The following is a 26,142-nucleotide window of genomic DNA, read 5'->3' as shown; positions in this document are numbered from 1 at the left end:
CTTTAACCTGCTCAATATTAAGCATCAGTGTTGGGGAAAGTTACTTTTAAAAGTAATGCATTACAATATTGCATCACTCTCCAAAAACGTAACTAATTACGCTACTTAGTTTAGTTTGAAATCTGGGATGGGCTTGCTTGTTTGTTTTTAATATGAAACGTTATATTGTGGCAAACGTAAAAGCCCTTTCACACCAAAAGAATGCAGAAGAAAGTTTAAACACGCTTCAGCAATAAAAAATGAAGCACAAAAATTAGTTTATATAAAGTCATTTTTGCTTATTAAAATTGGGACATCGAACTCAGTGGCAAAAACACTGGTTAATAAAATGGGATTAAATACATAAATGATATTTGTGTTATTTAACATTTAATTATTGCAGGTTTGCGTCACATTCTGTGATTGCATTTCACTGCTTTTATTCATTTTGAGAAATACTGAATCTGTGAGATGATTCAATGCATGTTCACATTTAGTCTAGAGCTACAGTAACATCATGTTTACACAGCACACACAATGCATCTACACTTACTCCTGATTTCTCTCAGCATGGGGACAGGAGAGTCAGTCAATAAATGGGAAAAGTAACTTGTGTTACTTATGTAAAATCAAAAAGTAATGCTTTACTTTACTAGTTACTTTTTTTTTTTTTTTTTTTTTTTTACTTATTTTTTTGGAGCTTTTTATGCCTTTTATTGTGATAGGACAGTACAGAGATGACAGGACGGAGCTGGGAGGAGAAAGGGGAGCGGGATTTGCAAAGGACCTCGAGACGGAAATCAAACTCTGGTTACCGTGAGCACAGCTGCGCTATATGTCGATGTACTAACCACGAGGCTACTGGCGCCGACAACTTTACTTGTTACTTAAAAAAAATCTGATTACGTAACTTGCATTACTTGTAATGCATTATCCCCAACACTGTTAAGCATCACACTTAACTGGCAATGACAGTACAGTCAGTGGAGCTCACGTAATATTGCACTGTAATCTATGATTTACCTATATGCAGTGATATAATAAAAAACATATCATGTTACAGAATTACATCTTATTTTCTCTGGACCAGTAGTGGCTACAGAGTGAAGCAAAGATATATTTTTCCTGTGACAAACACCAGAGGTGATGCAAATAGAGAGTGGGGAAAAACCTTACCAAAGGTCTAAATATAACCTCCAGTTCACAAGTCATGCCTGCAGACATGGGCCCGGGTGGCTCAAAACTGTAAGAAAAAATATCACACACTTATTAAAATAGAAAATAAAAGCAAACAGCTTGACAGTGACATTTTAATTTTTTGTAATGACCTCAAATTGACAGCATGAGAGAATCACCCTGCATTTACATTAAATTTTGATGCTAGCATATAGCTGTTAATAATATTCAAATTAAAAATATTTTTTGGGGTGACAATAGATTTAAAATGACACAAACTAACTCCTATTAGGAGACAAAATGTAAATAGCATGTTTCCTGGTTTCCTTAAATAAATACAGCACATGATGTGTCTCTGTGGTTATGTCTACATTGTGGGAACCAAATGAGAGTAGAAGCTGAAATCAGCTACACTGCAGGAAGCAGCCAACATTCACACGGCATTTGCTGGATGCCTTGCCTCCCAGCAGTCAGACATAACATTGATCAGCAATGTTTACAGAGTTATTTGAGATTGTAGCTTGTGCAGCGGAGAAACTGCATTTTAATTTTTAGAAATGTATCAATACAATCACACTGAAACAGTCGGATGCATGGGAACAAAACAATGTACTGAGTGAAGCTGGATGTTAGCACTATTGTCTTTCATGTTGGGTTACAAGTGTAACTGTGGTTCACTGAGGAGGGGAGCAAGATACTGCGTCTGAGATGGACACTATGGGGAATGCCTCCAGCATGACTGGTGTCTCAAGCACATGTCAAAACATGACAATACTACTGGCCAATGACTACCTTGTCTGAAGACACGTGACCAGGCACCTGCTACCACTTGTACATACTAAGTGGTATGATTCCAGGAACATGACAAATCTCATATCAGGATAATGATTCTGAAGGCCTGATTGGCAAAGGGAGTTAGCTCAGAATTAACAGTATTAACCCATGCCATAGTGAGGACATCACTATTCAAGGACACTTAGCCTGAACCACAGTCTTCGCAATGAATCTCCAGACTCCAGCACTCGGGGGTGCTCAACAACAAGAAGTGTTTGAAATCTTAGGTAAAAAAAACAAACAAAAAAACATCATGGGTTCTAGAGATCAGCAGAGCTCTTCTTAGGGAACAGATGATCCAATTGCAAAAACTTGAATGAGGGAGGGTTCAACTCTGCACACAACCCAAGAATTTGCCCAACATTCAAAACATTTCAAGACATTCCGTGTTGGAAAGAAATGGTATCTGTGAGCATTTTTAGTCGGGATTGTTGAGATTGGAGTGATTCAGCATGTGCTTCAGATGCAGATGTCATCATTGACACAGCGTTTTGTGCCCTTCTCAGGGATCCACAGTTACAGTCATAACCTGAGATGTTTTTCTACACAAGAAAGTCATACAGGTTTGGAATGACATGAGGTTCAGTAACTGATGATAGAACTTTCTTTCCCTTCAAGACAACCAGTGAGAGCCAGTAAAGTATGTCAGTATCATGTGCCAAACAGCTCTGGCTTTAAAAGATCAAAATGAGACCGACCAAATGCCTAAATATAACGTGTTTATGTGATGTGCTAACAGAGGATCCTACCTCACTGATACATAATCTTTAAGATTCTGTGACACTCCCAACAGCTTACAGTAATTAGTCATGTATATGACATTTGTCAGTGTGACTTTCTTCTTGTAGATCTTCCCAACATCGCAATCCTGCAAATACAGTTTAAAAGCAATATGGGATTATTCATAATTATTTTTCTTTCAAATCTGATATATATTATATGTAATATAAAGTATTAAAGTTTTGTGTTTTAAATGCCTGTTGCAAAGATGATGGTTGCATCTAAATAATTAGGATATTGTTAGGATATTGTTGCACAAGTGTGAACACAATGAAGAAACTGCACAAGACCCTATTTTTTTAGCAACCGTTCTGAGCCACTTCCAAATAATTAAAAAAAATAAATAAATCAGATACGGATCCGATCTGGACATCTGACCTATGTTACCCACTGTGTACATAAAAAGGACTTTATTTGACTAATACATCACAGAATCTTTGCATGGACATTTTTGCCGGCCTTATGGCAATGCATACGATATTGTCTTATCAATGAAAATATGTGCAATATTTTATCAGAGAGCATAACTTACAATTCAACTACAATTCAACTCATTCAGTTCATTAAGAGCAGACCTATAATTCCCAAAAATCAAGTCTACGTAGACAGGTCGCAAAGTTTTGTAGACAGCTATTATGATGGAAAAACACTGCATTCAGTACCTTAAACAGAACAATTTCTGGTTTGCAGATGAATGGTGGTCCTTTTGATTCTCTGCTCTTTACAGTGTTTTTTGCCACTTTTGGAACCAGACTTTTGTTCATGTCCGTCTTTATAGTGGTATAAGAAGTTTCAAGTTGAATGTCTTCATCTGATGTTGCCTACGGAGATAGATATGACCGAAAAAAAAAAAAAAAAAGATTTTGTAATTTTAATTGATATTTATTTTATTAAAGAATAATTAAAGCAGTATTGAGGGGAGAGTAAAATTCAAATGACACATTACTATGCATAGTCACCCTACCAATCATCATTACCATACTGCATTTTGTGACATCTCAATGCATCTCAATGCTAGTGAGTCTCCAGCAGTGTTGCCAACTTATTTTCAGGGAAAGTTGCTAAAGGCAGGACAATTTGTTGCTAAAAGTTGCTAAGTGACATTGTGATGTCACTGTGTGATGACATCATTATGTAATCAATGCAAAACTGCATAGAATAATAGAGCATAGAATTACATTTTATGCATTTTCTTATTATCTATACATTATCTGAACAATTATATTCTTAAGCAGGTAGTTAGTATTCTACACTTTTTAAGAAAAGTCTGTAAAATAGGGCACAATGCGCTGTGTTAATTCTGAAGAAATTTTGTGCATTGATGTTTCACACATTTTATTTTTACATGAATTTAAAATAACACATTATATTTTGTGTTCTCAGGCTACAACTTAGAAATGAACAGTGCTTTTATCCATTTTTCTATATATTTTTAACTGATCACCAGGAGCAGGTAGAAACTAATAACAAGGTGTTATCATGAATTAACAATTATTATTGAACAGCTGCATATAGCAACTTGATTAACGTGATATGTGTCCTGCTGGACACCTTTGATTTCCCATTTTTGTGTAATTTAGAGGAAATTGTGTGTTTTTTTTTTTATCATTTGAGTCACAGTTGCTAAAAGTTTCCAAATGAATTAGTTTCCAAAATAGCTAAATGCATCGCTAGGTGCTTTTGACGGAAAAGTTGCTAGGGTAGTCTGAAAAGTTGCTAAATCTAGCAACAAAATGCTAAGCTGGCAACAGTGGTCTCCAGGAGTTGTAACAGATAGTCCCCAGCTCAAAGCTCACTGCGTTTCCAACAAGTACTTCAGTTTTCAACTTAATGAAATCACTGTCACATTCTTATGTATTTAAATCATTACCGTATAATCTTTGTGTTTTTGTTCCCAAAGGCCAGTGAACTCAGGCTGGGCCAGGTTCATCTCTCCCTCATCTTCATCCTCCATTTCTACATGTTCTCCCCATTTCAGCTCTGCAAAGTCTAAAGAGGAACTGACGTCACTGTCGCCAACACTGTGGGACCCAATATCAGATGCTCTGGAACTTGACATTACATGCCTTTCCTGAATTAAACACAAGAAGTAGAAAAAAGAGATCAGAAAACCAGTATGTTCAACACTCGATCTCACCACAGTTGAAAACTACAAACCAGTCTCTCTTCTGTTTTTTCTGTCAAAAGCTATTGAAAAAAAAAGTTCAGTCAGCTTGCTGCTTTTCTCTCCCAGAACAACCTACTTGATGACCAGTCTGGCTTCATAAGCAGATTCACCACGGTGACTGCCCCGCTGACCATTGATAAAGTTCTTTAGCTGGAAAGAGCAAACCTGTAAATAATATAGTATAACTAGCCATTGTCATATCTCATTTGGTTTGGTTTTAAGTTCATGTTGTCATGTCTTTCATCTTAATATGAAATTGTGTGTTTGACTTGAAGTGGAGCTCAGCAGAACAAACGGTGTATGATATCAAAGTACCGCAAAAACGCTTCAAAAAGCATGAGGAGCCATTGTGATGTCATATACCGATTGGTTTGCGCTGTTCCTGTTGGTTTGTTTCATTGGCATGTTTCATTTGTTTCTGGCTTCGCTTTCTTTCATATAACATACTGTCAGTCTCTTCTGCTTATTTAAGTCAAATCTAGTCAAGTCATATTGTGTTTGTTTGTTTAATTAAAGAAACTTCTAGATACTGTACTTCATCAACTTTCATGACATTATTTGTTGCCAGAGAAGGATGGGCCCCAAATGACTTTGGTTCCTTTCAAAGTTTTTCTCCAACATTTCACCACTGATTGATTGATTCTCTGACATTTCTTCATTTAATGCTAGATTAACTGTTCATTAGGGCCACAGGACATTGTATCCCTGAAACATTCTTTGAAATGCTTTCACCATGCTTTGAAACTATCTGTATTGTGAAAAGGACTAAACAAATAAAGTGAATTTAAATGAAAATGTAATGATAAGACGCAGAACATACAATCATTTAATTAATTATTCCAATGACATACATTTATGTTGAGTGTCACGCTAATCAATCACCGTTACCTCTCTCCTTGTATGTGCAGATGGAGGCAACAGGTTCTGCAAGAGTTTTTCATCATGTTTTTTCTCATGGCTAAGTACAGGAGATTTTCTAGACCTTTCCTTTTTCTGTTCCAAGAGCAATTTAGCCACAATCTCCATTTGCCCCACTCTTTGTGTATCTTCAAATTCACTTCAATGCAAAAAAAAAGATTAAAGATATGGAAAGAGAGAGAGAGAGAGAGATGTACACATATAAAAGATTTTCAGGAAACACATCATTATTTGAAATACTCACACAATTTTCCTGTTGAAGCGCTCCTGCAGTCTTAGTCGGTGAATGAGTTCAGTGCTGTTCAGTCCTTTGGCCTCCAGTGACTCTCTCATGTGTTGCTCTTGCTCTTTCTGTTTCTGTTTAAAAGCTTTCTGTCGTTGCATTTTAGCACACATAGTTTCCTAAACACACGGAGAAAGGATCAATCAATGGCTTATACTGACATATCCATTGGTCCACCAATAAAGCAAAGTTCTTTGGGTCATGCGCCCATAGCTGCTACAAATGCACATATCATTGACACATTTGCCCTGGGTGAGACATACAATTTATCACCATCAATATTCTTGTGTCTCTCATCTGTACATATTTACACTTACCTCAATTAGGTTGCTCCACCAGCATTTTCACTACAGTAATATTTACATCTTACTCTTGCATCAAATTCTTTCTTACTAAAGGGATAGTTCATCCAAAAAGGCAACAAACACACTGCAGATAAATTTGGTTGTCAGTTCGACTTTTAGTGCCTAATCCTGTTTTGTACCACATTCTACAAAAACTGCCATCACAAGGAGGTTTGGTGTGTATCCTAGCACAGTCTTAAGAGCAGGGAAGAGACACAAAAAGATGGTCATTACACAAGGACAGCTGGACAGGGCCAGCTCAGGCATTTGCCAGTGAACACCAAAACAGAACTGGCACCATGCTCTCTTCACGGATAAAAGCAGGTTCTCACTGAGCACATGTGACAGACATGAAAGAGTCTGGAGATGCCGTGGGGAATGTTAGGCTGCCTGCATGGCAGTGGGTCAGATATGGTCTGGGGAGGAATATCCTTAAGGGTTAAGTTAACGGTACCCAGGACCCATTGTCAGACCCTTCCCCAGACCTGAATCCAATTAAGAACATCTCTGACATTATTTATCAAATCATCTAAAGCTGCTACTATCCAGGAAATCACTAGCTGTGTTTTCATTGCAGATTCGCGCAAAACTTTTGCAATATTTTGTCAATTTTTATTAAAACTATTGTGAAGTGACGGCATTTCCATTAACTGATGTTATTTGACTAAAACATAATTTTTTCTTCTCGCCTTAAGTCATGGCAACTGACGTTGGTAGGTTGACGGATATCACAGCCACTGCGCTAGCCATTATTTTTAAATCGAAGACGCAGGCACGTATCTTCTGAGAAGGAACATGGAGAGACGCTTCTGGGATGCTTCTGAAATGTGCTGTGGTGTGGCTGGTATAAATGCAAGCATTGACTAGGGTAGCCACGATCAGCTCGTGTCGGAGTCGTAAAGCGCCGCATGGGAAATCCAAGCATTAATGGTGATAAATGCCCCTCATACTTGAGAACGGCCATATATGAGGTGTTTCTGGGAGGTTATACTACATTAAAGAATGATCATGTGACTTTTTATGTATGCCAGGTGACCTGTAAATACAAAATAACTGTTTTCATTGCAGTTTTGCTAAATATAGTTTTAGTTTTTGCAAAACTGACATGTTTCTATTGGGCGTATTTTCAATTCCCAATTTCAATTTGTGCAATTTGAAGGATGCAGCTACTGATGTCCTAACACCGGTCTGGCAGAATAACCCCCAGGACATCATCCACCATCTCATCAGGAACATAACTATACGTGTCAGAGTACATACAGGCACATGGGGGCCATACGCACTACTGACTTAATGAATTGCTTAATGAAACTAATTCAAATTCGATCGGCCTTTTTACATTGACTTTTTCTGTGTGATTTTGGATCACAGCGTGCCAATCATGGTATCAATTGCATTTAGTACATAAGAAACAACAACGGAGTGTCTTTAAAAACCCTCCCTTGTGTGAACTACTTCCTTCTGCCATGGATTCAAATCTTAGTTAGACAGTTTAACAGCTGAGCCCAAGCCCAAACATCACTTTAGAGTCAGTAACGAAGGAACGTTGAGTTGCTTCATTGAGAGGTTATTGTATTACTGTATTAAAAGCTCACTGTCTGTAGAAGAGAGTAATGAGAAAGAGATGGACCGACCGAGTGGGAATATCTGCATCTGATACAGCATTTATTTTTTAGCTGTCACATCCCTAATAAAACATTAGTTTGAATGTTCGCTGAGGAAAGCGATATTTTTGTTGTACTATCCTTTCAACTGTTAAGGGTGATTTCTAATGACAGTGCTGCTCAGTGCATTTGTTGGCTGCGTTTTACATGGTGTTGTTGAAAGTAAAAATAACTTCCTTGTTTACAACCCTGTTTCAATCTCTTTCAATATAAAAGTCTTTATTGCTGACTCGCTCATGAAGAGTCTCTTGTCGCCATCTATAGGTGGAATAATGTAACTAAATTCAGAGCCACAGCTCTGGCTTCTTTCTCACATTCCATATACCAAAAGCTAATTTCAGCAGCCAAGGTCCTGTCTGCATGGGCCTCCTCTTCCCTTGCTGTCCATTGTGCATCACATTGGTCTAAGCATCTCCTTGAAGGTGGTTAGTTTAGGCTGAGTCCGACTTGACCCCAAGAAGCACCATGACTGAGGTATTACACACATACTACTAATGTAATTATAGTGTAAGTCTAGAGTTTCTGCTTGAACAGACACGTCACACAAACACCTCTTAACACACAACTTTTACAACTGATTAATTGTACCTGAGTGGCAGCAAAACTGGCTTTAAGTGCCATCAGTGCTGTCTGCCTCTTCTTCATTAGCTCCTTCCTCCTCTCTTCTGCCTCAGCCTCTTTCTGTTTCATCCTACAACACAAGAGCTCTAAGAATAAGTTCTATATTACCTTCTTTAAAATAAGCTATATAAGATATTAGACCGGGAACTGATATAAAAGAGTTATAACTAAAAGTTACAATTTTTTTACAGAATGTGCAAATGGATGTATCACCTCTGTAAAGTCTGTTTGAGGTAGACAGCTGCTTTGCGATGGCTAGCACAAGCCTGTTCCTGTTGTTTCCTGTCAACATCCACCTCTTCTTGTAAAGCCTTGTCACTTTCACTGTCACATAGAAGATCACACAAACAACATTGCTGTCTGAAATATTTTAACAAACATCAAGAACTTCTGTGACTTCTGAAAACTAAAATGACAAAATCTTTGCACTTTTTACTTTTAGTTTTACTTTCCATCAGGTAAAAGATTCAACAACAAGTCTAAAAAGTAACGTATGATTTACACTGTTAAATGGCTCAGGTTTGGTTATTTGTCTATGTTCTAAGAAAACTGCTGTGCATGTGAAAGCTTTGTGTAACTGTGTGACACATTTCATATTAAATTATTACATTTTGTCATGTTGTGCTTTATGTCTATGTTCATTAATAACTTTCTTCTCTCGCTGGAGTCTGAGCTTTTGCTTCTTCTTGTCGTGAGATTGGACGTTCTTCTCCTCCAACTCAAGCTCTTGGCGCAGAGATGAGAAGCGACCCAGCTCTACCTCCGCCTGACACAGCTCCAGCCTGAAAAGAAAGGCCAATTACACTCCACATTCCCAACAGCAATATACATTAAAAACTTTCTATTAAGGAACCACAATTTATATATTAAAACATGCAGGTTAAAACAGGAGTTTGATAAACATTCCAAACGCTCTATGAGTGGTTGGAAAACATGGCCCTTTACTGCCTATTCAAAGAGCTTTGTTTTAACTTTTGAGCTACCAGACATTTGACTTGCACAATCAGTCACTATATGACTACCCTTACGAAAATAAGTTTATTCAAGTGTGCTATTAGTATACTTCTTTTAAACTAAAAATAACAAAGTATACTTTTAGTCTTCTTTTCATGTACTTTTCAGAAATGTGCTTTATGTACTTCTCAGAAATATACTTATAATGACATTTAAGTATACTTAGAAAAAAAATCACTAAAAAGCCTAAATCTGGGAATACATGTTTTCATTGTTATATGGTAGGGGGCGCTATTACACATCTTCTGTACAGAATTTCTAAAACAAGCGAAGAAGAAACCGAACTAGCAGATGCTTCCACACGTTTTTAACACGATCGTCATAAAACAGCGCCAAAACTGTAACGTTATGGAATAAAATGTGACCCATGACAAGGTAATAATGACTGTCAAGCTTTGGGGTGTTGATGTTTATCTTTTTGTTCAAAATGTTGTTTATTTCTGTTTTATTATTATTTATGAAACTTACCCACATTCAAGTGTTTATTAAAAAAATGCATGAAGCTGGAATAAAATGTTTTTGTTTACAAGCAGATACCCTCTTCTTTCTTTTGATATTTTTTTGCTCAGATATTCATATAACAAAATATATACAAATTAATACATAATAGGGACATAGTAGTATACTTAAAGTATGTTGTAAAGTTCACTTAACTTACGAGTATACTGGCAGTATAAAATGATTAAACTAGTATTTTACTGAGACTATAAGTGTACTAAAAATGCTACAAGTATTTAATTAGTAAACTATCAGTTTACCTATAAGTTCACTTTTAGTATAGCTGCAGTACAAACTAAAACATAGATAAAAATTAGTTGTGTACTCAAAGTTTAATACTGTTATACTTAAAGTATACTTAAATGTATACTTTTATATACTAAAGTGGGCCAATTTAGTCTCAAGAATGGTTGAAATAGTACACTTACAAGTATACTACTAGTATACTGACATTTGTATACTTTACAACATAAAGTATACTTAATAATATACTTGAACTTTACTAAGTATGTTTAATGAAACAAACTTGAAGTATACCTCTTTTTGTTGAGGGTATTTACATTTTTGTCAGTTACACTGTGTGTCGATTTTTCCAATGACAATTGCAAATGTGCATTTTTGATTAACAATTTTTCTCATGCTCTTTTCTATGATGCACTTGAGCACAGGAGCGGTGCCTTAGTTCACATGACCATAACGTCATGGATACAACAGGGTGTGCCCCCTATTTTGTAAGCAGGGACCGTCATATTGGATCAAACAATACATTCTTCTGTTTTGAGAAAGGCTAAATCGAAGAACTGTGTCAAGCCACTGAAGTGTATCTGGCTCTCTCCTCCTTGTCAAGATATACTAGGGGTGGCAAACATCGGTCCTGGAGAGCCGCAGCCCTGCATAGTTTTGCTTCAACCCTAATCAAACACCCCTGAACAAGCTAATCAAGGTCTGAAGAGTTACTAAAAAAGCTACAGGCAGTTGAGTTTTAATTAGGGTTGGAGCTGAACTCTGCAGGGCTGCGGCTCTCAAGGACCGGAGTTCACCACCCCTGAGATATACCATTCCTTTTTTTATAAAGCAGTACACTGCTTAAAAGCTTAAACTTAACATTCAAATCAGTCAACTCATGTAACATGACTGCTGTCAAATGGCGTCTACTGTGGGGCATGCTTTCTTTTAAAAAGAGTGATTACAAGTGCTTTAAAGCTGTGAATGAGAACTTGTGCTGTTCCCCAGGCACTTTCTGTGTGTGTGCTCTGAGACTGAGCTGAACTCGGACAAGCAAAGCTTACTTTGGGCTTCAGAAGTGCACATAAATGGTCAAATTCACACATCAAAATGTCCTCCCTGGCAAGTAGTCTCATAAACACAATAAGTTATGTCTTATGTGAATATATACAGTTAGGAAGCATATTCAGATACGTGTTGCTATATTACATCCATGCATTCGGTCCTCAAGCCTATACCTCCTAATGCAAATACCTGCTGCTGTCTTTGTCATTAAAGGAGAAGTCCACTTCCAGAACAAAAAAGAAATTATGTTTTTTGAGGAAAACATTTCAGCATTTTTCTCCATATAGTGGACTGATATGGTGCCCCGGTTTTGAACTTCCAAAATGCAGTTTAAATGCGGCTTCAAATGATCCCAGCCGAGGAAGGAGGGGCTTATCAAGCCCATAAAAATAATACAATTTATATGCTTTTTAATGTCAAATGCTCGTCTTGTTTTACTCTGCCTGGACTGTTTTTGTTCCGGTTTATGACAGTTAGGGTATGTCCCTCAACTTCAAAATCGTCCTATATCACTGTTTTACCTTTTTTGCAGAAGACTATGCAGTGATGTAGGATGATTTTGAAATTATTTTTAAAGTTGGGAGAAAATACTATTGGAGTTTTTCGACATACCCTAACTGTCTTGAGTCTGAATACACAGAGTTCAGGGAGAGAAAGACAAGACGAGTGTTTGAGATTAAAAAGTATTTAAATTGTATTTTTTAATGAAAATAACTGATCGTTACACTAGATAAGACCCGCATTTGGGTTGTCTGAAGCTGCATTTAAACTGCATTTTGAAAGTTCAAAATCAGGGCACCACATCAGTCCACTATGTGGAGAAAAATCCTAAAATGTGTGGCTGAAGAAAAAAAGACATGTACATCTTGACCGCAAGAATGAGTGTATATTTAATTCATACAGTGAAGACTATGCAGTTATGTAAAGTTTAACTCAGATTTTAATGACCATTTTGTTAACTGTTTAATACAGCGTTTCTCAACTCGAAACTCTCAAACTCTCAAACTCTTTAATGCCCTTTGAATGGAACACATACACTCGTTTTGAACTGGAATCATGGCGGCATATCCGGTAATGCCCACTTTGCAGGGCACTTCATCGTCGAATAGAACAATTCTGTACGTGATAAGAGATACATACAAAATAAGCATAGCTGTGGGGGGGCGAGGACTGGAGTTGAGAAACGCTGGTTTAATGCAATGATGTGTTTGAAATGCAAACAGATAAGTCTTCTTGCAGTCTTGATATTCTCAGCAGTACATCTTAAAATTGGTAAGATTGCAATTCAGATTGTGAATTGTGACTGTGTGTTATAAGACTGTGATATGATTTTTTAGGAAGATCGCTCACCCCTAGTTCTGACACCCGTAGTTCTCATGGTTACACAGGGTGTGGCCACCATGGTGCATGCTGGGCGCTCATGTTTTTTTAGGGTCTCTGAACCTTGGAAAAGGGTATGCTCTCCAATTTTTAACTTAGCTGGGGACTGTGTTGTTCCTTGTTTTTGATCCCACTTGTTTGTTAAGTGGGAGCTTAACTATAGAACTACAAAGTTTAGCAGGGCCTCCATTTGAACAGCTTTAGACAGAATTCTGACTTCTTGTTGTTGGACTTAACATCTCTTAACCTGGTATGAATGTTTTATCTGTTTAAACAGGTGTTCACAGTCCTCTATCATTCTGTTGATATGTTCACGGGATGATGAACATACAGTCACTTTGTGGTATGGCCCTGTGGTAGTATAATGTTCCCACTGCATCAGCTATTGATACAGCAGTAGAAGAGAGTGTGAATCCAGTCATTTTGTACTGTCCATCTCAGGACATGTCTGAGCAATAGTGTAATCATCTCACCAGGTACTTTTTCCCCTTTTTTTGGCATTTTTGCCAAAAACAGGCAAACTGAGACAGGACAGTACAGGGAAATGTTATCAGGAAATGAAAATGAGCCTGGACTCAAGCCTAGGTCACTTGAAGCACAACTGCGCTACATGTCTGAACAACTGGCTATCGGGTCCACTAGATGCTTCATGTCACATTTGCCACTGTAAAGGGGGTTGCACACTAGATGAGCAGTGCAGCATTTGTCCCAAATTGTTGTTAATACAGTATCTCACAAAAGTGAGTACACCCCTCACAACGTTTTTAGTATATCTTCTTAAGGAACAATACTATAGAAATGAAACTTGTATATATTTTAGAGTAGTCAACGTGCAGCTTGTATAGCAGTGTATATTTACTGTCCCCTGAAAATAACTCTACAGCCATTATTGTCAAAATAGCTGGCAACAAAAGTGAGTACAAGTGATAACAGCACTATGTCATTTTACCATGCAAAGCCACATGTCCTATTCATCATGTTCATGTTTTTGTCTGCTTGACAGGACCATACAAAGCTGTGTATCTTGTATTAGAGCAGTTCAAATTTGGTGCTTTGAGTACAATTCTCTCATACTGACCACTAAATGTTCGATCGACAAAGTCGAGTGCTTGTTCTGTGCATCAGGTGCAGAACATGGCTTCAAAAAACAGATGGATGAGTGCTGCCAGCATTGCTTTAGAGGTTGCAGAAGTAGAAGGTCCGCTTGTCAGTGCTCAGACCATACGCTGCACACTGAAGCTGGCTTACAAGAAAGCCCTGCAAACAGTTTGCTGAAGACAACCTGTCCAAGAGCATGAATTACTGGAACCATGTCCTATGGTCTGATGAGACTAAGATAAACTTGTTTGGCTCAGATGGTGTCCAGCACGTGTGGTGATGCCCTGGTGAGGAGTACCAAGAAAACTGTGTCTCTCCTACAGTCAAGCATGGTGGTGGTAGCATCATTGTCTGGGGCTGCATGAGTGCTGCTGGTACTGGGGAGCTGTGGTTCATTGAGGGAAACATGGATTCCTTTATGTACTGTACATTTCTGAAGCAGAACATGACACCTTCCCTTCAGAAACTGGGCCGAACAGCAGTTTTCCAATATGATAATGACCCCAAACACAGCATCAAAATGACAATTGCCTTGCTGAGGAAGGTGCAGGTGAAGGTGATCTCACCTGAACCCTATTGAGCACCTATGGGGCATCCTCAAGGGGAAGGTGGAGAAGCACCATGTGTGTAACATCCAGCAGCTCCATGATGTCATTACAGAGGATTTGATGATGATCCCAGTAACAACCTGTGCAGCTATGGTGAATTACATGCCCAGAATGATTAAGGCAGCACTAGATAACAATGGTGCGACACAAAATATTGACACTTTGGACACAGTTTAGACAAGTTCACTTAGGGTGTACTCACTTTTGTTGCCAGCTGTTTTGACAATAATGGCTGTATGTTGAGTTATTTTAGAGGACAGTAAATATACACTGCTATACAAGCTGCACATTGACTACTCTAAAATATATTCAAGTTTCATTTCTATAGTATTGTCCCTTGAGAAGATACACTAAAATGACTGCTGAAATGTGAGGGGTGTACTCACTTTTGTGAGATACTGTATATATAATACATAATTCACTTCACCCTAGCCTGGAAGATTTTCTATTATGCATCTTTCAGCAAAAAGCTTGTCTTTCTGTGGCTTGAATAAAGTCAATATACTTCATATGGAGAGCTATAATAACATAAATTGTGCTTTCTCTTTCTGTTTGGTATATTTTCTCAAACACCAAACTTCGCCTGTTTGGTGATTAGACTGGCTGTTAAGCTTTGATGTAAATTTTTTGATCAAATTAGAAATCACAAAATGAAAAGTAAAATTTCTTCCATTGTTTGCTGAAACCTAAACAACCACTGCATACATTTCCAGAAGTTTCTGCCTCAGAATCAGACAATTAGAGAAAAATAAATAACTAAAATATCAAGACAAACATGCTAGTCATAAAGATCTAAAAAACTTACTCATGCTCTTTCAAGACCATGGCTAAATGAGCACCCAGATCTTCCTCCATCTGCAGCTCGGCGCACATACGCTTGTGCTGAGCACGCAGCCGAAACAGCGCTACACTGTATAGAAAATTGTAGAATTAGAGACATTCAGCAACTTCTTTGCTTTAATGACCTTTGTTTTTAAAAATTCCTTTGGGTTTCACTTTTTTTTCCACTATTTTTTTACCTACCTGTTCTCAGCTTGTTTCTCTCTTTCTATATCCACCTCAATCTTGTCTCTCAATTCCTCCAGGTTAGTCATATGAAGTTGAAATGCTTTTAGTTCCTCCCTGGAAAAGAATACATTTTGTACAAACTCAGTTTTCCAGATACATTTTTGTGTTATTTAGAGGCTAAAAACAAATACTATTTCCATTTTACCATTCATTAAAACTTTCATACTTAGAAACAAGAAATGACTACACTTGTGATTAATATAGATTATGATTAATGATGATTATGCTATGAAGAACCCTTCTAAGGACATTACCATTCAAGCATATTAACACTTTAATGAGCGCAAAATCATATGACGTTATACAATGTGATTGTACAAACATGTACATATAAAAGTAAGTATAGTTTTTTATTTCTTATTGCATTCATGATTAGGTTTAGGTTTTAGACTTAGACTTAAATTAGACTGGTTAATTTGAGATTTGGTTTGTTTTTGTACAACCCTACTCATACAAACTTATTTGTCTCAAGACTTCTCATGAAACTGGATTTAAAGAATCCACACACTGCAGAAAAATCTTAATCAGCATTTTTGGTTTGTTTGTTTTGTTATTGTTTTGTTTTTTCAGGGATAATATTTTAATACTGTATATTGAATAGCACCTCTGAACTGCTCAGTCCACCTATGTAACAGCTTTGTATGGCATGTGCTCACACCATGAAGTACAGTTGAAAACACAGTATTGGAGCCAGAGTCTAAAAAACATTTAACCCTGAGCCCGCACACTTATCTCCTTGGAAATGTTCAATGTCCAAATTACACAGTGACCTTTGGGGTGGGGGGTCAAAGCACACCACCCCCCAACCCCTTAATTCACACCCTGGGTATGTTACTGGAAGGGCCACATTATAATATCACATGTGAATACAGACCTGGCTTGTAGCACATCCAGTTTCTTCTGCTGGTAAAAGACGTCCAGTTGATCCAGAATCCTCTGTAGCTTGAACATGCGTATCTTGTCAGTGTTTTGCTTTTCCCCTGTGTCAGATCCATCTTCACAATCACTCGCTTCCCTTAAGGTAGACAAGAGCCAGTAATACAGATTTACATTACTGTTCAAAAATTTGGAAGTTTGGAGTCTGTAAGTTTTTTAGTAAGCAGTTAACTAGTTATTATTATTATTATTATTTTATTTTTTTTTATCAATAATATTGTACATGTTATTTATTTATTCATTCATTCATTCATTCATTTAAAAAATCTTAATGATTTTCACAAAAACTTGAAGCAGCACAACTCTTTACAACTGATAATAGAAAGTATAATAACATACAGTATAAAAGTATGATAATATACAGTATAAAAGTTACTTGGGCAGGTTCATCTTCTGAAGGATCATGTAACAATGAAGGCTGCAAAAAGGCTACTGAAAGTTCAGCTTTGCCATTGCAGGAATAAATTACATTTTAAAAGATGGTAAAATAGATAACAGTTATTATATATGGTAATAATATTTCACAATATTACTTTTATACTGTTTTTTGGATGAAATACATGTAGCCTTGGTAAGCATGAAAAATATTATTGCTCTTGTTGGTTTGATTGCTTCTATTATCCTCATTTGTAAGTTGCTTTGGATAACAGGACCTGCTAAATGTGCGTGTAATAATTCTGTAAGTGTAATAAATAAATAAATAAATAAGGTCTTATGGACACTAAACTTTTGAACCGCAGTGTACAGTATGTGCAATATTTATGGAGTACATTATTTATTAGTAATTTTCCATTACAATGACATGACATAAAAAAATGTAATTTATGCTTGTACATTTCATATTTAGTTTAGGGATGTCAAACTGTTTACTTAAAAAATAACAGATTAAAGAAACACTAATTCATTTTGGGTCCCGTGTTATACATGACAATGGTATTTGACGCAACCTGGGTGTCATGAACAGATGACTTTACTGTTGTACTCCGTAACACCAGCTTACTTCAAGATGCTGCAGAAAAGAAACATAACTGTATCTACACAGTGAGTGACGCAAAGTGACAAAACTATATTATTGCTTTTCCTTCGTTCAATATTATCAATATTTATATTATTACTATTATTATTAACCCAGCTGAAATCAAATAAGTTGATGGTTTAAAAACAAATCAAAATTAGTTGATGACTGCAACGCAATAAATTGAAGCCCTTTTTAATTAATTTATCCATTCATTTATTTATGTCTCCTCTTTCATGAAAAATGGTAGTCTCACTGGTAGTTCCAGGTAGCTAAATAGTAAAAAAAAAAAAAAAACTCACCACTCAGAGCTGTCAAATGTGGACAAATCAGGGAAGTCATCCTCAAACCTGAAGATGTCATCCCAAGTGCCAATCTCTACATTAAACATAACAACATAATTAAAAATTTGAAAAATACATTTAATATTGCATAATTGAGTTATGATAACACTACTAACAACAACTAAATAGTCTTGAAAAATAGCCTTACCGTCTGTGTGCTTCTGTAGCTCGTGTTCAGATACAGATGATGTTGAGAAATCTGCACTATTCGCCATAACCACGTCTTCAAGTCAACGACTGCAGGAGTACCAGACTAATCAATACTCGATAATGATCAATCGGTAGATACAGATAAATAATATTAATAAATAATTATTCTACATCAACAGGATCAGCCGTCATATTTGATACTACAACTTTAACGTGAAGTCGTGTTTATAAGCAGCCTACCGTTAACGACACTTGATTATTTGTCTGCCTAGTTAGTTCTGTCTTTTAATAAATTATGGTCAAAAGGGAACGTATACGCGCATGATATCCATAATCTAAAAATGTTTCCCTATGACAGAATTTTCTTACTAGTTTTTCCTGTCAACTTTTAGGCGTCTGGAGTTGTAGCGTGTCAAACTGACAGCAGGAGAAAAATCCTTTTGTTGTTGTGCTTCCATGGCAACACAAACGCACTGCATCTTGGGAAATGTAGTGGCTGCAAGTAAACATACAGCTTGTGTTGTGTTGTCTGGTTCTCAAATAAATATCTTTTTATGAGTCAAGGAAACTGATTCCTAAACACTAAAAGATGCACATATTCAAGAGTTACGGTTTTGAATCAATCCGATGCCTGATCTTTTTTGATAAATAAATTGTGTTTAAAGACAAATCATTTGTTCTCCAAGTACTAGAAATACATCTGTGATGAAAAGCAGTCTGCGCTGTTGTATGTTACCGCTTACCTTACATTTTTATTCCACTAAGCCTTCTTGTTTGGGATATTTAAGCCAGATCGTGAACACGATATTCATCCATCCACGCAGTCTAATTCTTAAATCTTGTTATGAAGACCTGGTAATCATAAATCCCAGCATTCCTGTACTCCCAGCTAACACAGTTACGTCGTGACAACGTTACTGGACCGGACCATATTCCCAGTACCAAATAACGTTCCAGCACGTAACTTTGTGATTCCCATATTCGTCGTGACAACGTCGCTGGAACGTGGTGGACGTCTCAGCGACCAAACTTTGTGAGGACGTGACTATAAAGGACCAGATTGGTCGCAGGGACGTCTCAAATAACGTACCAGCGACGTAACTTTGTGATTCCCATATTCGTCGTGGCGACGTTATTTCGGACGTCGCTGGAACGTGGCGATTACGTCTCAAGGACCAGATTGGTCGCAGCGACGTCCCAAATAACGTACCAGCAACGTAACTTTGTGATTCCCATATTCGTCGTGGCGACGTTACAATGTTATGTTGGTGGGACGTGACAAATACGTCCTAACGACCGAACCAGTACGTCCTGACAACCAAACTACCACGTTCCTTATATTTAAAATTTTTACTTCTCACCTTTAGTCTGGTCCAGAGGATGTGCTCGTACCACCTTTAAATAGGTATATAAATGACAAACTCATAAACATTTTCTGCTATAAAAAAAATAAAACACTTAATTCTAATGTTTTTTAATCGTTATAGGAGATTTTAGTGAATATATTCAATACATACATGCAAACCATTACAAAAACATTACATTCTAAACATTAAATGAGCAAAAACAGTGCATTCATTTATTAATCAGCATTTATTTAGTGTTATTTCTACAAACAGTAAGCCAATACATTTTGAATATTACACCTATTCTTTAACCATGCAAAGTGTTACCAAGTCATGAGCACAGATAATTCAACACATCAATACATAAATCTTGTAAATTTTACTGAATTGTTTTAATGTTACTGAAAAGTTTCTCATTACTGATGGGTATAGTTAACGATTTTATTGGTAAAAATGATCAATAATTAATCAATACTCATTGACAACTCCCTATAATCTGGTATAAAAAAAAGACACTGATAAAAAGAAAGGAAACAATTCAGTAGTGACTTCTTTATTACTTTAAGTTAATTTGTTTCCTGAGTGTCCTGTGTATGAAACACCTGCTACAAATATCTGATGGTGATGTGTTTCAATACTGCTTCACTATCAAAACCAAAACCTAAACAATATTGTCATTACCAAAGGACCATAGTACCCGAGTACTCTGATGTCAAATATGTTCTTCCTCCTCTTCGCCATCCTGAGCCTGTACTGCCAATATCATTCTCTGGCACCTGAAAGGGAGGATCACCCTGTTAATGTTGCTCATGTATGTACACAATCAGTCAAAAATCTGCAGTCTTTGTGTTTCAATGTTTTTCGATAGAAGTCTATTCAAGTCCATTTAATCAAACTTACAGTACAAAACTGTAATATTGTGAAATATTATTTTTAACAATGTTTTCTAGTGTTTTTCAAATACACTTTAAAATGTATTTCATTCCTGTGAGGCAAAGCTGAATTTTTCAGTAGCCTTAACTCCAGTCTTCAGTGTCACATGATCATTCTCATAAGATGAATTGATGCTCAAGAAAGATTTCTGATTATCAATGTTGAAAACAGTTGTGCTACTTAATTTTTCTGTGTAAATTGTGGTTTTTCAGAATTATTTTATGAATACAAAAATAAAAAAAAAAGCTTTTTTTTTAAATCTTTTGTAACATTATAAATGTCTTTACTATCACTTTTGATCAATTAAATGCATCCTTGCTATTAAAGTCTTCCCAATGAAAAGAAAATCTTAGTGACTCCAACCTTTTGAACTGTAGTGTAAAAAAAAAAAAAAAAAAAAATGTAGGCAGCACAACTGTTTTCAACAACACCGATAATAATCAGAAATGTTTCTTGAGCAGCAAATCAGCAAATTACAATGTTTTTGAACACTTACAACTGGAGTAATGATGCTGAAAATTCAGCTTTGATCACAGAAATGATTTACATTTTAAGATTAATTTCAAAGTTTGTCCAACAGTATACATTTCTAAGTTTAAATGAAAACACATCTTGTAATAAACAATGCACACATTCTCAAAGAACTTACGTTCTGATGATTACTGCCTTCCCTCACAGCTGCCTTCTTCAGTCATTCCCAGACTTCCTCATTTTTCACCTTTCCTTTGAATCTACACAAAAAAATAACAGAGAATTTGGATAAGTCACCCCAGACTTTTTTTGATGGTGGCCACAAACTGTCAAGGTGCCTTTTGAAATCTTAAGTAGTTCTTCAGCTTCTTTTTGGCCCTCCTGGGTAAGATTTGAGGAACCCTGGCATAGATTTTTTTTTTGTTAAATTTACACACTGTGCATGGGTTGGAGCTCTTAATACTGAACTCTCAAATTGCACCAGATAGACAAATTTAACTTAAACTGTACAGTACATTATTTCTTACACAAGACCATGGCCCCAGATCCCCCAGGCAGACCAAGGTCCAGCTATCCTCCATAGTCTCAAAAAAATCCTGCGGGAAACACAGCAAAATGATTTTGTGTATGATTTAGGCATGGGGAGAGTAGGGCTACACGATAAATTGCATGAAATTATCACGCACGTATAGTCAGTAAAGCCAGTTTCTTTGATTAGTAGTAAATTTCCATCACCTGCATTCAGCTGGAACGGCAGTTTTTACATGGAGTCGTAAATCACTCACAAGCTACGCAAAATTGTGCTCATAATCGCAGATGAATTGCATTTGATTATGAGCGTGATTCTGCGTAGCTTGTCAGTCATTTACGACTCTGTGTATTAATTGCTGCTCCAGCTGAATGCATGTGATGGTGATCTACTACTAATCAAAGAACCAGCTTTATTGACTAATGCGTCTGACAATCGCATGCGATTTTATCGTGCAGCCCTAGGGGAGTCTTCACAATGGTCAAATTCAGGCCAACTACATTTTTTACACATTTAAAAATGGCCAGGAGCTCGGGAGGTGCAATACAATATAAGTGCAATATAAAGAAACAAAAATAAATAAATAAAGTTTAAGTGCATGTACTATACTTAAAGGAGAATAGTCATCCTGAGGTATATGTGTTTGTATACATATTTGTAAGGAGTGTCATAAGAAATTATGTTTTTGAAATTATGACCCAGTCTTTGCAAAGTGAACAAGCAAAGAAGATCAAATACCCATGACAAAAAAGGTAAAACAGCGATATAGGATGATTTTGAAGTTGAGGGAGAACATGAGATGGGAGTTTTTCGACACACCCTAACTGTCATGTACCGAAAAAAGAGTTTAAGCAGAGCAAGACAAGACGAGCATTTGACATTAAAAAGTACATAAATTGTATTATTTTTATGAAAATAACTGATCGTTTCACTAGATAAGACCCGTCTTCCTCGCCGAGGTTGTTTACAACCACATTTGGGATCGTTAACAAACTCGGGGCACCATAGAAGTCTACTATATAAAGAAAAATACTGAATTGAATCCTCAAAAAACATAATTTCTTTATGACTGAAGTAAGAAAGACATGAACATCTTGGATGACACGGGGGTGAGTACTAGGGATGCACCGATACCACTTTTTTTCAGTACGACCGATATTGATGGTTTTATTTTTGGTACTTGCCGATTCTGAGTACCGATATCAATGTTTTTTAATTTACCGGTAAATTTATAAAATATTGGGTACAGAAACTAAAAGAATATGTAAAAATGTTAGTTGTTTAACTTCATTTATCAAATAGATACAATCAAACCAAAATTTATTCAGACATCTTTTCTCACATTATCAGACAATATTTCTCTGCAAAATGGAACTTATCATTTTTGATCCCAAGTAATCAATTTTACTGTATGAAATTTTTTTGGGGTATAATGTCACACTTTTACTTTATTTTGCTGATTTACATAAATGAACTATAGTGTCCTGCCCATTAATTAAAAAATAAATAAAAATTATACTAGTGTCTGAATAATTTTTGATTTGACTATATCTTTCAGTTATATCTACACTTAGTTTTTGCTTAACACTTACACCTAAGTTTTCATTACTTTCACTGTTCATTTTTTGCTCTATGGTACATCATCTTTAATTTATTAGCAGTAGAGCTGCTCCATTGCAGCAGCTACTGTAATCACACGTTTTGTTGTAATAATGCAGGGAACTATTTGTTATAAATCTCCTAACAGTGATATTTTCGCCAATAAAGTTGTGTATGCTTTATAGTGAATGCCCCTATAAATTTTATATTTCCAAATTAGTTTTAATCCAAATTATGTGTGTGCTAAGTGAGCGAACATCAATAAAGATCACGCAACAGAATTGCGCTCCCCCGCCCCCTCTCTCTCCCTATCTTTAGATAACTTGTGCATTGTTTTACTTACTTATTTTTGACATATCTGACAGAACTACAAACTTCTGAGTAATGTCTGTGAGAAAACAATATTAACTCGTCAAGCTCATACAGTACCTCATACCGGTATCGGTGCACCCCTAATTTTTGATCTGGAAGTAGACTTCTCCTTTAAGTGGTATCTATCTAGTTATGAGTAAATTGTAAAATCCAACCCTGTGGATTACCTGCCTCTCCTCCTGAGCATTTTGTCGTGTGGGTCCAGGAAGGCTTCTTGTATGTCTGGATATCGATGCGCAACTCTTTCAACCATGAGAAATGCAGTTCCAGTGTGTCTTCACATCTAGGGCAACAGAATGATCAGGCAGGCCTGAAATATAAACATATAAGCCACTAAAATCAATTTAAATCTATAGTTAGTGACACTAAAACAATGAGGTTTAGTTCTTCACCCAGGATTCGCTGATTCCTATGAAACAGTTTTCATGACGGATTATCTCATGATCCTGGATCCTTGCAGCCATTCATTTGGAGATGGTTTGGATGATATGCAGTTATTTCTAAAGAGGAAAGAATCAACAATACAAAAACACCAATAGCAGCACTGTTGGTCCTGTAGCTTATGTCAGTTTTTCAGTACTGAACAAGTCAGGAGCCAAATCAGTACCTGTTCTGATAATCATCCCTACTCATAATCATAATAGTTGTTGGCTTGGCGCTGCCCAGACTATCTCTCCACCTGCTGACAAAAAGTATGTTAGTTTTACAACAATGAATAAAATATTGAGTCTACTAGGTAGTAAGAAATTGGGCATCTTTTCTAATAAGCAACTCACTGAATCATTGCCTGGTTCATTGGCAGTCAGGACCTAAAGAAAATTAACCACTTGTGTATTAAAAGAAAATTAACCACTTATTAAAAGAAAATTAACCACTTGTTTATTAAAAGATTTGTTAAAACGAACGTATCAGATCTTATTTGTGAATGAAAGGTAACTTAACTAGCATAAAAAGCAAGCATGTAAAAAACACCTTTAACACCAATAGTGAGCAAATGACAATTTACAGGTCTGTTGCTCGAGGGGAAAATGCGGAAATTATTGTTCCCACATACACTGAAGGTAATTTCGCTAGCGTCTAATTAAACGTTTAAACAGTAGTTTATATTCAAACTTACAATATGGCTAGCATGAGCAACATAAAGCGAGAGTGGCAGGCAGTCAAACAAACTATTACGGTTGAAGTTTTAATTTGACAGTGAATACTGTATAGTTTATTGTGTTACATTTTAAACTTAACTAAAAAGAAGGAATACAATATCTCTTGATTTTAGCAGTTAACGTTACCTCAGACCGCGACATAACCAAACATGGCGTTTATTTACGAAATTAATATAGAAAACCTACAAAAATACAAAACACTAATCATCTTACATGATATCTAACGTTATATCATCAAAAACGATGAATAAAAATAGATTTATAGCGCTTACCTTTTCCTTCGTGTCCGTCTGCTGGAAGTTGACCGTTAAAGTGACGGGCACGCGCACTTACGCAGCACTCAAAAAGTGAAGTGCGCTGGTTTAAATGTTCACTTGTCCGATGCCGTTTCTCAATAAATTTCTTCTGTCATTCACAAGCATGAATTATTGTTATTTGCCAACAAACTATTTGGTTTTGTTTTGTCATTAATTTGATGACACATATATATCTACATTTTAAATGACGGCATAATTATTATATTTCTATAACAATTCATGCCATCATGCAAAATGCTTGATTAATTCAGTATATTTCCCTTATTATAGGCTATCCAAATGGTATACACCTTAAAAAGATAGGCCAAATACATGTAGTGCAATAATATGAAAAGTTATCTGCAGACCAGCTGACCACGTCGCTACAACGTTCCCATGCGACTAACTAGCGACGTCTTTTGAGAACGTGCACAGGACGTTTCTGGGACCTTAGCCAAAATTCTGAAAAATGGAACGTTACCACGACGTCCTCACGACGTTGTCAAGTAATGTCACGCTGACCAAATGACGACCAACCGGCGACGTCCTCACAACATACTGTGTATGCTGGCTAGAGACCATGGGATCACGTCCCTACAACGTTCCCCATGGGACCAAATAGCGACGTCTGTAGAGGACGAGCCCACGACGTTTCTGGAACGTCAGCCAACATTCTAAAGCCTTGAATATCTCTCTAGCATGTATAAATGGAATGTCAGTCTTGACGAATAAATATCTAACATTTTAAATTGTAAGCATTTTATATTTATCAATTGTAAATATATTGTAAATAAAATACTGGTAGAGCTATACTATAGAGACCAAGGGACCACGTCGCCACAACGTTCCCGATGGGACTAACTAGCGACGTCTGTTGAGGACGTGCCCACGACGTTTCTGGAACGTTAGCCAATATTCTAAAAAATGGAACTTTGCCACGACGTCCTCACAACGTCGCCATAAAGTAATGTCGCGCTGACCAAAGGACGACGAACTGACGACGTCGTCACAACGTACTGTGTTTGCTGGGCTGTACTGTGGAGAAAATATATAATTGTAGGCCACGTCTCATTCACTAAACCCATCTCAGTCCATGTCTAATCTTTCTTTCCTCTCTCTGCAACTATACTCTCAGAACAACATCTTGAATACTCGGCCTGATTTGCTGATGCAGCTGAATGTATACAGCAGACTGTTCTTAATCAGACTGGAAGAACAAAATACGTATTATTCATAGCACACTGATATCTTATTGTGCAGGGACATATT

At 36.6% G+C, this 26,142-nt stretch overlaps 1 protein-coding gene and 1 long non-coding RNA gene across 5 annotated transcripts in view; both read right to left on the bottom strand.

Moving 5' to 3' along the window:
- cfap74 (cilia and flagella associated protein 74) overlaps positions 1–18,964 on the bottom strand; it is an 81,725-nt gene extending 62,761 nt beyond the window's left edge. Inside the window, exons 1-16 of the mRNA XM_051117509.1 lie at positions 18,911–18,964; positions 18,537–18,663; positions 18,166–18,254; positions 17,976–18,051; positions 16,597–16,737; positions 15,678–15,776; positions 15,460–15,564; positions 9,375–9,548; positions 8,980–9,090; positions 8,734–8,836; positions 6,099–6,256; positions 5,825–5,993; positions 4,640–4,840; positions 3,432–3,590; positions 2,739–2,857; positions 1,080–1,222 (exon numbers count right to left, since the gene is read on the bottom strand). Of these exons, the coding sequence (XP_050973466.1) occupies positions 1,080–1,222; positions 2,739–2,857; positions 3,432–3,590; positions 4,640–4,840; positions 5,825–5,993; positions 6,099–6,256; positions 8,734–8,836; positions 8,980–9,090; positions 9,375–9,548; positions 15,460–15,564; positions 15,678–15,776; positions 16,597–16,737; positions 17,976–18,051; positions 18,166–18,232 (1,825 nt within the window). The 5' untranslated portion in view covers positions 18,233–18,254; positions 18,537–18,663; positions 18,911–18,964. The remainder of the gene's footprint in view (positions 1–1,079; positions 1,223–2,738; positions 2,858–3,431; positions 3,591–4,639; positions 4,841–5,824; positions 5,994–6,098; positions 6,257–8,733; positions 8,837–8,979; positions 9,091–9,374; positions 9,549–15,459; positions 15,565–15,677; positions 15,777–16,596; positions 16,738–17,975; positions 18,052–18,165; positions 18,255–18,536; positions 18,664–18,910) is intronic.
- Positions 18,965–19,644: 680 nt separating this feature from the next.
- On the bottom strand, positions 19,645–25,653 carry LOC127170328 (uncharacterized). 4 transcript variants are annotated; one of them, XR_007828338.1, is made up of 8 exons: positions 24,850–25,651; positions 24,194–24,226; positions 24,025–24,096; positions 23,810–23,917; positions 23,585–23,727; positions 21,445–21,513; positions 21,096–21,177; positions 19,648–20,289 (listed from the first exon to the last, which is right to left on the bottom strand). It is a non-coding gene; the product is annotated as an uncharacterized LOC127170328 (long non-coding RNA). The 4 variants fall into 4 exon arrangements; XR_007828335.1 differs by having other exon boundaries at positions 19,650–20,289; positions 24,025–24,099; positions 24,850–25,649; XR_007828337.1 differs by having other exon boundaries at positions 19,645–20,289; positions 23,810–24,096; positions 24,850–25,653.
- Positions 25,654–26,142: the final 489 nt, after the last annotated feature.

The sequence above is a fragment of the Labeo rohita genome, chromosome 8 (genome assembly GCF_022985175.1).
Source record: "Labeo rohita strain BAU-BD-2019 chromosome 8, IGBB_LRoh.1.0, whole genome shotgun sequence".
In the NCBI taxonomy this organism is placed as follows: domain Eukaryota; kingdom Metazoa; phylum Chordata; class Actinopteri; order Cypriniformes; family Cyprinidae; genus Labeo; species Labeo rohita.
This window is presented reverse-complemented; position numbering and strand designations above follow the sequence as displayed.